Raw genomic sequence first — 12,639 nt, 5'->3', positions numbered from 1 at the left:
AATAAAGAAAGCCTACACAAATGGGCCTGATAAGATGACAACATCACACAATGTGATAAAAACATTGCGATGACATCATCTAGCATAAATTAAAAAATGGATCAATTAAGATAATAAAAAGCCAAGCAGGAAAGAAATTAAGATCATGCCTCCAACTCCAAGTTATGTGCAGTTAAACTTACTAAAAGCATTCACACTGATCACACACTATGCCTATTTTCAAAAAAGCATTCACACACAGACACACTATGCCTATTTAATTACACTTTTATCTAATTACATGGTATGATGACTGAATACCCAGAATACTCTGCAGGTTTTTTTTTATGTCACAATGCCTCAAATCAAATCCATCAGAAATCTCATATCTCAGTCTTGAGTCTTCACATACCTGTCCTGGGGTCATACCAGAAGGTCAAAGGATGCTCTAAAATAAGTGTTTTTGCAGATATCCTAGGCTACAAGACTTAAATTACGTAATTTTACGTTCACCGCATCTGAGGTTAGGTTTCAGATAGCATAGTTCTGTTCCAAAATTTATCGTCTTTCGACAAATGGCCGTTCGACCGAGGGCTGGTTCGACCTACGACCTAGATACGGACGGCTTCAAGTGATGAACATGAAGGCGACGTTCCGGAAGGCAGGAATCATGATGGTCCATAACATCCAGGGCACTGAGGGCAGTAGTGGTCTTCGGCAGGCGACCCATGTGGCGAAGTTTTTGACATGTTGGCATTGACGGTAGAATATTCATACTCGGAAGATGAAAAAATTTAAACTCATTTCTGCGGTATAGAGATGATGTGGTCCTTGCAAGACTAATCTAAATATTAAAAGTCAATCCTATAAATTTATCACAACTTTTGAATGCGCAGGAAAATAATATATTGCCTATCATTACTTGCATAGGAAATAAAATTTATTTGTTCAAAGTGATATCATGAAGGGACTCACACCAGAAGACCGAATCGACACTTCAGCGAACTCGCCTGCTTGCTCGAATGGAAAACCTAACTTCATTATCAACTCTGGCACTCATAAATCCTTCAATAATGAACGGATTTTATTCAAATTTGAAATATAAGTAGATAATATAAGTAGTTTGCGCGGGGCATTTTTTCAGATTTTTACATCAATAATTTTTTTGTTAATACGGAAAACCTAACTTCATTTTCAACTCTGGCACTCATAAATCGGTCACAAGAAGGCTGAATATATCGAGAAGCTGTACTAACCTCAAAAATAGTGCTAAATGTACTGCTCTTTAGAAGTGAAAACTATACTCGATTATACGCTCAGTCAGCTCTGCCATCCATGGTTCTTAATTAATACGAGTCGGCAATTGGATATAGTCCCATGGTTTAACCAAAGTGTTGCCCAGATTAGGCGGCACTCGCTAGTGTTGCCACCTAAACCGAAGTGTTGACACAGTTTCGTGTCAAAATTTTGAAGTTTCATTGTTGCTGACGCGTAGTGAAGTGTTTTGAGAGTCATGTGAAGGCAACAGAACTTACGTAATGCATACGTTTTTTTTATAGTTTTTCATTTCTCGATGCGTCCTCAAAGTGTCGGAATATACCGCGTTTACCCTAGCGCATAGTGACAAACCAGAGATTTTTAGAATCAGTTCATTTTTAATTTCCTCATTGACTCAAGACTTAAATCAATTTCTTATGTAAGATAATGCTGGTATCCATGATACTTTACTTTACTGGTCTACGACTCTACGTTATAGGACTCAAAAATGAACTTGAGGGAGAGCCTAAAAAACTCTCTGCTTTGCCACTATGCCGGCGCTGTAGTATTGTTATGGCTTCTTCATCTTGTGCATAGTGGCAAACCACAGCTTTTTTTAGAATTAGTTCATTTTTAATTTCCTCATTTACCCAAGATTTAAACCAATTTCTTAAGTATGATGATGCTAGTATCCAGGATACTTTACTGGTCTACTACTTATAGGACTCAAAAATGAACTTGAGGAAGAGTCTAAAAAACTCTCTGCTTTGCCACTATGATCTTGTGTCCCACATGTTCTGCAATCTGCACACCAGTCACCACTCACCACAGTATACACATCAGTGACATCACACATGGGACATGTTGGTGTAAGCTGTTCAAAAAAAGAAATAGCTAAGTTGAAGTAAGTTCTAAAGAGATGATTCTGTTTTACTAGTTTTAGGCACTCATATAGGCAGATTATGCCATTTTGATTTAATAAGGTCTGACTGTCTGGCCACTCTGCCAGTGTCTGGCATCGAGCCATCAAGGCAATGAACTTGAATGAAGGCTGATGCCTGAAGGCATGGTGTCGGGTGTCCAGTCCAGCTGCTAATTTTCTTTTTTAGAATCCATTCCGTGTTCAATTTATTTCCTCGTCTACTCAAGAATCGAGATTTAAACAAATTTCTCAAGTATGATAATGCCGGTCTGCGCCCTGCGGTCTCCATGAATGGACCATGCCCATGGTAAGTTGGTAACTACTTTATTGGTCTATACTTACAGGAGTCTAGGACTCAAAAATGAACTTGAGGAAGAGTCTAAAAAAGTTTCTGCTATTATTATTCATGAATCACCCCCTTGAATTTTACTGTAGGTCAAGTTTCCACCCAGCGTGCCGTTACTACGCCATAGGTGACCGATAGCACAACCACCACACCGCACCGACACCTGGAGGCCACCCGCAAATGACGAGTGATGAGTGACGACTGACGAGGTCAAGGTCTTCTTCTTCTTTTCGGGGTGTCTACACTGGGTAGACTTAAAGCCACAGGTCGACCTCGAGGACGGCCGTTGGGCCTGAGAGCCTGTATTGTGTTTAAATTCTTCTGAGTAGGTAACCACTGAATTCTTGTTTATAGTAGGTCAGTGGATACAGTGGCTCAGGATGCAAACTGTGGAAAACAGGGCAAACATGGCACAAGAAAACATCCACAAGCAAGAGCCGCTGCTCAGACNGATCTGAAATTTTGCACACTTGTGTGAAATCAGAGGCAATGCATGAATCAATTAATAAAATAAATAATTTTGAAAAAAATTATATATTAAAAAAATTTATATATTAAAAAATTGAAAAATTAATTTTTTTAATTTTCGAAAATTAAATGAGAAATTCATTGTATATCTGTAAGATTGGAGATACTGGATTCTTTGGAAGTGTTGTCTTTAAAAAGTAATTTTTAAACGTATATTATTATTTTCCCCTCTGTTTGGAATATTTTGACACATTTTTTGCTGTGTTTGATTCCATTGGCACTTTTTCCTTTTTTATCACAGTGAGGCACTTCTTCCCCTTCGCTCAACATGAGCAAGCCACGGAAACGGGTCATTTTTCTTTTGCTTATTTTTGTACATGCTTGCATATTGCATTTATCTAACATTTCGGGTTTGATCACTTGTTGCGGCTGAACAGATAGCTTTTGGTCCGAAGAGGGGACTCCAGTACCTTAGTTGAAATTTCCTTTCGTTGCCTGTTCTTCACATAGGTGACTTGTGAAAACACTCGCTCCACGAATGCATTGGAGACAGGTCAAAGTAGACAAGTGATGCAGTGGGCAGCCAGTTCAATGAATGGATGATGCTTTTCAAGATCAGTGAAATATTGAATGGCACCCCAGAATTCAAGTGGCACTCTAGAATTCAAAACCACCAATCAAAAATGGTGGAGCTTGCGTCGCTGAGATCGGTTCGACAACCTCACTAGTCCTAGGCCATATCAATACTGATCAGTAATCAATCGAGGATCATCACTATCGTGCTTATATTGCACTAAGCACCCTTGTTAAATGCTACCAATTAGATTGGGGTTATTTCATCAAGCGATAAACTTGCGATTCCAAAAATGGCCGGGAAACCTCTACCTAGGTAGTTGCATCGTTCTTAAGGTGATCTATATAATCCACGCCTACGCTGGACGAAGTTCAAACTTCAGAGGTCGAACTTAATGCAAAAAATTTGCAGTAAGTCAGAAAATACCAGATTTAGGCAAATATGCCAGATCTAAATTATTCTTACCAGACACCTTCTGAAAATACCAGATTTGTGAAATCTGGTATAGAAATATACCATCTGGCAACGCTGTCACATTGAGGACGTTCGACAGCCATCTATACTAGGACGCCCTTACATGCGTGACGCGTACCCCGCTGTTTCGCTAGAGTTCGAGCAAGCGTTACCAACTAGAAATATGTGTAAACATGACAAATGTTGAGTTAAAATCAATTTCCACGGATAAAAAATGGCTTTATTGTTTTTTTATGCATGTATAGTGGGAATTAACATTGTCCGTAATGCCATCATTGTCTTCAGGCTCCAGTACTTTGGGCTTAAATACAAAATCATAAAACTTTTACTGAAGGCGGTTCGTTGTACTTAGGAGGAAGCATTACAATCTTGATTAATTCAGCCAATCTCACGCCGTTAAGAGCATTAAGATGAGCGAACATGAAGCTACTCGAGAATAATGCATTTTGGCAGAAGCGAATAATCAACGTGAATGGGGTTGATTTTTTTTTCAAATGAAGTCTTTCATGTAATTGGAGCTACGTATGTCCAATGTCAATACATCACACAAGGCGAATAAATAACAATTATGTACAATATAAGGCGCCAGCTATTGCTGTAAAGTATAGTCTCAAGCTAATCTTGCGACTTGTGTTTATGAGTTAAAATTCTATTTCATTATATTCTGCGAGTTGATAGTCTGAAAATTAACGAGGGACTAATGAACTAACATAGTAATTAATTCATCCACTGTCTACTGAGGTGCGACGAATTGCACCTTGCACGTACTTAAAAATTTGAATTGCACGTACTCGAAAGATTAAATTCAATTAATTTCAAGCACCGACGTAACAGAAAATTTATTTAACTATCCAATAGTAGAGAAAGGAATTAATGGTTGATAGACAAATAGGTGATTTAAGAGTGACTGAGGATCACCTATGAACTTGGTCATAAGCATGCCAATATTCGCTGGTCATCATCTGTGAGAGTCTCGAGACGGTGCGATCGCAAGCAAACATCTCCTCCTCTCCTGTGAAAATGTTTATGCTTTTAGTTTCGGCTTCCTTCTCTTTGAGGCCCAAATCATCCATAAGGGTTAAGTTTTCTTTGTTGATTATTTCAGGAGACCAGCGCTCAAAAATTTGATCGTGAGGGACGTCGCTGCTGCATACAACGCGCACCTGAAATGAGAGGGCACAAATGAAACTAAAGCATGTGTGGCGTTCTACGGTCAACAGTCACACAACAAATAATTACAAGAACATTCGTGTTGAAATAAGTTCAACTAGAGACACTGACGAGAAAATACGATATGCGGATTAACAGTATTGGAGAGAAAAACTGAGTTATTAGACTTTGTATTGGAGCATATAGTAAACGTTCAATTTTTCATTGAAGTTTCAAATTAGATTGATTCAAAGCCTGACGTTGACAAGACAAAATTTGAAGCCGTCATGCGCCTCAGCGACTTGCAAAAGAATGAATTTTTCAGACTTTAGTCGGAAAAATACCTAAAGAAAGGACACAAGAAGATGGATTGATAAAGCCACGGACCTTATTATCGTACAGAGTATCGATGAGCGTGATGAACCGACGTGCCTGTCCTTTAGTGTTTTGATTGAGACGAGGGATGTCGCGGATGATGATGGTGTGGAAGACCTGACTCAGCTGCAGGTAGTCCATAGCAGCGAGGGGCTATGTGAGAAATCTTACACTTAATCAATACAAATAAACAGATAAAACACAGCACAATTAAACAAAAGGCAATGCACCACGAGTGCGTAATCACAACTGAATCAGCCGTTCAGACAGATAATACTACTCGTGTAAGTCTGCCAACTTCTTTCAATTAGGATCAGCATTGTTGAAAACTAATTCGATCTCGTTTCGACACGAGATGCTTGCTAGCAGTTATATATTCTCCTGTGTAAAACATACAATATGACTTCAAAATTTAATGTGATTCATCTAATAACTTTCAATTACACAATTATTAATTTTCAATTCCACAAGGCGTCGGCACTAGAATAGCAAATCGGGAACAGTGCAGGCCTAAGCAGCCACGTATAATTTTTCCGGTTGACTCCCAAAAGTACCCGAGTGAGTGTTAGTATTCATAAAAACTTAATTGGTTCCAGATCTCCTCAAATGAATAATGTGCTCCAGAAAGTCTCCTAATGATGGTCAATATGTCAGTACAAGTTACCTGGGTGCAGAGCTCATCAAAGGAGCAGTCGGCGACTTGTCCGCAGGTTTTGTGCAGGGTTAGATTACGGCCGCTGTAGGAGAAGGTGCGCGGCCTCACAACATCCGTTTCTGACGCACATAAAATCTGCGCAGGTAAAAATGTGGAATTTACGGCCACAATAATCATGTTCCCGAGGAAAGCTAATATATTGGCATTGAAATTTTTATCAAGCATACTGGGATGTTACTTAATAAAGCGTAAATAACAAGAAATTATTGGCAAATTAGTTTGGTATAGGGAAAGTTTTTGTGTCCAAAATCATGAAGGAAAAAGCACAGAAGTTAATTGTTCTCGAAAGAAATAAGTTTTTCAGTGCGTAAGCAATGACTCGGCACGTGACATGTAGAGCTCAATTGGCCAATGCTCGATAGGATTACAGTTGCTTCCTCGCGGGTCAGCGATATAATGTCTTGAAGTGAAGAATGAAAATACTAAAGTTACCTTGAAAATTTTGTTGATTTCAGCCTCAGCATCGCATTCGGTTTTGACAAAAAACACAGTAACGCTGGACTGTTGATGAGTGCGATAATCGATGCCCGAGTCCAAGTTTATAACCTGTGCAGGAAATATATACTCAAATAGTGCATAAAAATGTACTCATTTTCATCTTATTGTTTCATTTTAAAGAAATTTATGGCAATAATATCATTGTACCTGCAAATACAACAGCACAAATTTCTTCAAATATATAACATTCTAAATTGTCCAAAATTTCTCTGTGAACTCGTCTAAAAATAGTTTTATTTTGATAAAAAAAACTTACATTAGCATGAGCTTTGAGGAGCGGAATGAAGGGCAGGAACTGTGAGCGTTGCAAGCCGTTCTTGTAGAGGTCGTCAGGCGCTCTGTTACTGGTCGCCACCACCACGGCCCCGAGCTCGAAGAGTTCAGTGAACAGTCGCTTGAGGACCATTGCGTCGCCGATGTCCGTAACCTTAAATCATAATGGTCTCCATTAGTACAATTGAAATAAAAGCTATAAGAATTACTTGTGAGAAATGTATCTATAATTCCCATCGTTGAACGTCATAAGCAATATAATTTTGCGATTTTTAAAATGGATCCCACAAGTTACAGAGCTCGAAATGAGAATAAAAATTTAACATATAATCTCACTTATCCGAGAAAAAACAATGTTGGAAAACCAACCACCTTAATTTAAAATGTGTCAATTTGGTCTCTTTAAAGGACTCGTACATATATAATGAATACATAAAAGAGATAATAGGTAAACATCATGCAGATCAACTAACCTAAATAATCACAAGGATATTACTTGGAACTCGTCAAAACAGATGAGCCAGGCAGACTGAATTATTTGCCTTGCCACGGGCGCCACGGCATCGTGCGGGCGCTGGCGCAGCGTGTATGTGCCGCTGGGGTCGAAATATCGCGCCTGGTCGTGCGCGTGCACCTTGGCCATGAGCTGCTTCTCTGCGTGGATACGCTTGTGCACATCCAGCATGAATGAGTTGAAGTGTACCTGAAATAAGCAAACTTTTGTAAACTTTCTTTATGTTGAAAAATCTAATTGATTTCAAAAAAGAATTGACAGAAGAAAAAATAGAATGGTGCTGCTGAGAAGAGTAAGAACGCATATTAAGTAATAAGTTGAAACTCAAGAGTAATATTGTTAGACTTAATTTTTAATAATTTGCAGTCAACAGATTAAAGATCCGCATAACATAATTTGGCCTAACAGGTCATATGCAATAAAGTGTTTCATACTGTACGAAGATAATGTAAGGTTTAATTATATAAGCAGATGACCGTCCATTACCCGTGACAAATTGTTATTTTACGGATATTATAATAATACACATTATTTTACATTGAATTATGATTGATAGATATCGATCTGTTTTCACAGCAAGATTGATATTTATATTCGGACGTAAAACTAAATGGAGAAATAATCAACGAATAAATAATGAGCGTCCACGACGAGGTCGAGACTGCGCAAGAAACATGAGAATTGAACGCCTCAGATTTCAGCCGCGTCTGCGTCGTGGTGATGCCGTAGTCTTGCTTCATGGTGGCCGGCGGGTCAGGCCAAACGAAAGAGGCCTCCACCCCAACACCTTGCGTGCCGGAACACCGCTCCATTTGTAGAAAAACTTCGCTCCTCGGACCATTATAATATCTGTTGATGATATCCCTTTTCAGCTGTGATTGGTTGGTGGGATTGTGATGTCCTTACCAGCTGTAATTGGTAGTTCCCATACATGGTATGTGTACAGTGTACTGGTTGACTTAATTATTGAAATATAAACTTAATAATCATCTTAAACTTAATCATTAGTTCATTTAACAGGATTGAAATTTTCCTACTTGTTTCTGAAATCTGGCAGCACCAACTGGACAAATTTTCAATACATTCGGAATCTTGCGGGCCGATCTTGCACTTTTGTTAACAATTAGATAGGAGTTAATTCATCTGGCAGAAATTGCACAGTTCCATAAATGGCAGGGGCGGGAAAGCTCTAGTTGCGGCCCTAATGGTAGAAGTTTTCCATGCTTGATTCATTGCAAACAAAGGGCCTGGAAATTTTTTTGAGAATCCATTAAATAAAAGATAAAAATATCAATTAAACACAAAACAACTAAACAATATTAAAACAAATCAGAGGTACTACTGACTACTACACAATTGAAACAGTTTGTCCACTTCTGATGAGGGTTGGTAATTTTTTTTATTTTTTTTAAATCAAAAAAATGTAAAAAATCAAAAATCAATAATTTTTTTATTTTTTTTTATTTTTTTTTTATTTATTTGATTTTTTTGATTTATTCGATTTTTTAGATTTTTTTATTTTTTCAGCTTTTTTATCTTTTTGAAGCATTATTTTTTATGTTGCAATTAGCCTACTAACAATAACAGTATATGGATCATAATGGATTGCTAAAAAGGGCACTTATTGCCTTCAATAATGGCCAACAGTCCAAGGTGGTGTTTACCACTTTGGGATTTTTGGGTAAACGTATAGTCTAGTTTGTATATATAAACGTATAGTTTGGGTAAACGATAAGTCTATTCATTAGCTTTGTAAAGTTTGTATGGACTATGGCGCAAGGTAATGAGCTAAATATTGACCATTTAACTGGCTTCAATATACAAAAACACTTCAGGAATGCAGATCTTCTAAACATTGAAGAGTCACATAACAGATAGGCAGCTGATAGCACAGTGCACAGCACTATCAATAGATCTACTAGTTTTATGTTCTTTAAATCTACCAGACTCTACCCTCTATACACACCGACTAGTAGTGACTGAGTGACTGACTGCAACTGTTCCCATTTAATTCAACCCAATAAACCAATACTAAACATAAACTGAACGATAACCAAACAAACCTCATACGATTTGAAACGAGACTTAAGTTATGAGAAAAGCTAACACTGTTTGAAATAAACATGTGCACAATTCAAATATTTTATATCCATTCACTGCATTTAATTATTTTACATATAGTCTCATAATTGTAATTGTTTTTTTCTAGTTTTAAATTCACATGTTTAACGATTGAAATTAAATATTTTAATTAGAATACTCCTATTAGGGTGGAAAATCTTTCTAATTGCCTAAAAGGTCAATACAATCTCAACCTCTCAATATACAGGGTGGGGCAGAACCAATTGAGCAGTTTTGAGGTAAAATAAAAGAGTAATGGAGGTACATAAAGAATATAAATCTAAGACTTTTTTTATTCCTGTGAATTTTTCGAAAAAATGACAGAAAACGTGAAATTGTTGGAAAACCGATGTTTTTTCTGTGTGACGAATTCGTCACGCCAGGGCGTAAAGGGTTAAAAAAGGATTTAAGGAAAAAAACCATGTCAATGCTTATAAATTTTTCTCAGCTTCCAACTTGCAAATAAAGCTCCAAAATTAAAGCATTATTAAAAATATGTCACTTTGAGCCCTAAACCTTTAGTTTTATGTGGGAGTTTTCTTATCTTCTAGAGAGTTTAAATTCAAGATTATATGCAGACTGCACCCTGCTAATCACTTTAGGATGCTATCTACAGTCAGTTCAATGCATAGAGCAAACAAGAGATTTTTTTAGCAATCAGTTCATTATGAATTTCTTGATCTACTTGAAAATTTAAATAATATCAATATATGAGTATGATGATGCCAATATCCATGATACCGTACTTTAACTGGTTTGCTCATATATCATGTAGTTAAAAGCAGTGTGGACTGAGGAATTCTAGAGGGGTATTAAAATGACCAGTATACCAGTACATAGCATATTGGAAAGTAGGACCTGAAAGCTTAGAAATCAGGATCTGGACATTCAGGATCTTTCCACATTCAGTCCATTATATAAATATCTGTTGATGATATCCCTTTTCAGCTGTGATTGGTTGGGGGGATTGTGATGTCCTTTCCAGCTGTAATTGGTAGTTCCCATACATGGTATGTGTACAGTGTACTGGTTGACTTAATTATTGAAATAAAAATTAATACTTATCTTAAACTTAATCATTCTGGCATTACAGGATTAGAATTTTCCTAATTGTTTTTGAAATCTGGTGACTCCAACTGGACAAATTTTCAATACATTTGGAATCTTGCAGCCTCGTTCCTGCACTTTTGTTAACAATTAGATAGGAGTTAATTCATCTGGCGGAAATTGCACGGTTCCAGAAATGGCGGGGGCAGGAAAGCTCTAGTTGTGGCCCTAATGGTAGAAGTTTTCCATGCTTGGTTCATTACAAACAAAGGGCCTGGAAAATTTTGAAAAAGTCCATCAAATAAAAGAAAAAATATCAATTAAACACAAAACAACTAAACAATATTAAAACAAATCAGAGGTACTACTGACTATTATACAATTGAAACAGTTTGTCCACTTCTGATCACCCTTTTTCTTTATAGTCAGTCACCTGGCAGAGCACTGTATCTAAGGAAAGCTTTCTACCTTGGATGAAAAGCTTTTATTATAAGCAAACTTCCATTTCTAGAATTCCACACTGGACTCAAAAGAAAGGGCAAAAAAAAAAAAAAGTCTCAGCCTTGCAGTTATGCTTCAGTGTTTCAAGTTTTCAAGATCAGAACAGCTTACATGATACATATAAACAATTGTTTCATTGGTGATTTCAAAGAATCACAGGCAAATATTCTTCATCCTCCAGGGTCTCTTTCCAATGTTTTCATTTTCCCCATTTGCTGGAATTGACACTAGGGTAAAGTGGCATAGTGGCAAAGCAGAGAGTTTTTTGTGTCAGAATATGGTGTGTTTACCGGCCCGGTGAACACACCATATTCCAACACTTTAAGGACGTAGCAAGAAATGAATGACTATAAAATGATCACCGCATGCACAACTTGAGTTCTGATTGGTTCAAGTCACTCTCAAAACACCACACTACGCGCCAGCAATGATGAAACGTCACAAACTGTTGCCATATTTATTTAAAAGCCTTTATAATTCAAATCTACAAAATCGCTGAATTCCAATGCTGTGTGCGATCAAATTAGGCATATTGTGAGACTAATTCTGACAACGCTTCAAAACCGTAATTCTGATGCCCTGTGTTGGAATTCCGACGCCCTGTGTGAGCTGTATCAGAATACGACACAGCTCAGAACAAGCTGTGAGTGTTTAATTTCGAGCTTTATCGCATTTAGTTTTTATGTGTCTAAAACCATCTTTAACTTAATCATCTATTAATTTATTTACCTCTTAAAATCAGCATATACAAGTATACTTGAAGGATTCCTAATATATTCATTATTCACAGACTCATTTAAAAGTCTCAAACCATAATATTCTTTCTACACAAACAGTTTATCACTATTTGGTAGAGCAAGGTCAACTATCAACTTCGACACGTGTTTTGATGTTCTCACTGGGTGACGTGGAGTTGTGGACTTTTGCTCTGAGAATCTCAACATTTTCCCACCAGACCTAGTGCCATGGTGGCAATCTAGGAATTGGGGAAACCTCTATTTGGACTCGTTCACTTTCAATCACTTCACTCGTTCACTTTTCATCATTTGAAATACCACTTCTGTAAGTCTTGTAATCTGTTAGTACGTAAATTTGCACGACGAATGGAATAGCTCCTTATTAAAAGTTTATTATTAAATGATACACTAAACGACTACAAATTCTTGACCTGGTCTATATCGAATTACTGCAAAATGTAAGTCAGTGCGTGACTGTGCGTGGTACGCATTTAGACGTGCAATTAGCCGTTACATAGTGATCGCGGATTAGAATGTTATTTTCCCGCGCTGCAGAAGAAAGTACGAAATTAATTGCAGCATAAGCACTAACCTCCGGCAGCATAATCATGCCTTCTAATCATTCGCAACCATCATATCAGTTTGCTTATTCAAACGTGATATTACTTGTAAAAATTTTCCTGAATATA

General features: G+C 37.3%; 1 protein-coding gene across 1 annotated transcript; it reads right to left on the bottom strand.

The window, feature by feature from the left end:
- Nucleotides 1-4,243: 4,243 nt before the first annotated feature.
- On the bottom strand, nt 4,244-7,763 carry LOC108675579 (putative ATPase N2B). Its single transcript, XM_018163603.2, has 6 exons — nt 7,527-7,763; nt 7,014-7,184; nt 6,692-6,805; nt 6,209-6,334; nt 5,557-5,697; nt 4,244-5,183 (listed from the first exon to the last, which is right to left on the bottom strand). Exons 1-6 carry the CDS (start codon nt 7,713-7,715, stop codon nt 4,935-4,937), a joined length of 990 nt encoding a protein of 329 aa, XP_018019092.2. The 5' UTR covers nt 7,716-7,763; the 3' UTR covers nt 4,244-4,934.
- Between the last annotated feature and the right edge of the window lie 4,876 nt (nt 7,764-12,639).

Source organism: Hyalella azteca, unplaced genomic scaffold (genome assembly GCF_000764305.2).
Source record: "Hyalella azteca isolate HAZT.00-mixed unplaced genomic scaffold, Hazt_2.0.2 contig7342, whole genome shotgun sequence".
NCBI lineage: Eukaryota > Metazoa > Arthropoda > Malacostraca > Amphipoda > Hyalellidae > Hyalella > Hyalella azteca.
The sequence above is the reverse complement of the archived record's forward strand: the minus strand, read 5'-3'. Positions and strand labels throughout refer to the sequence as shown.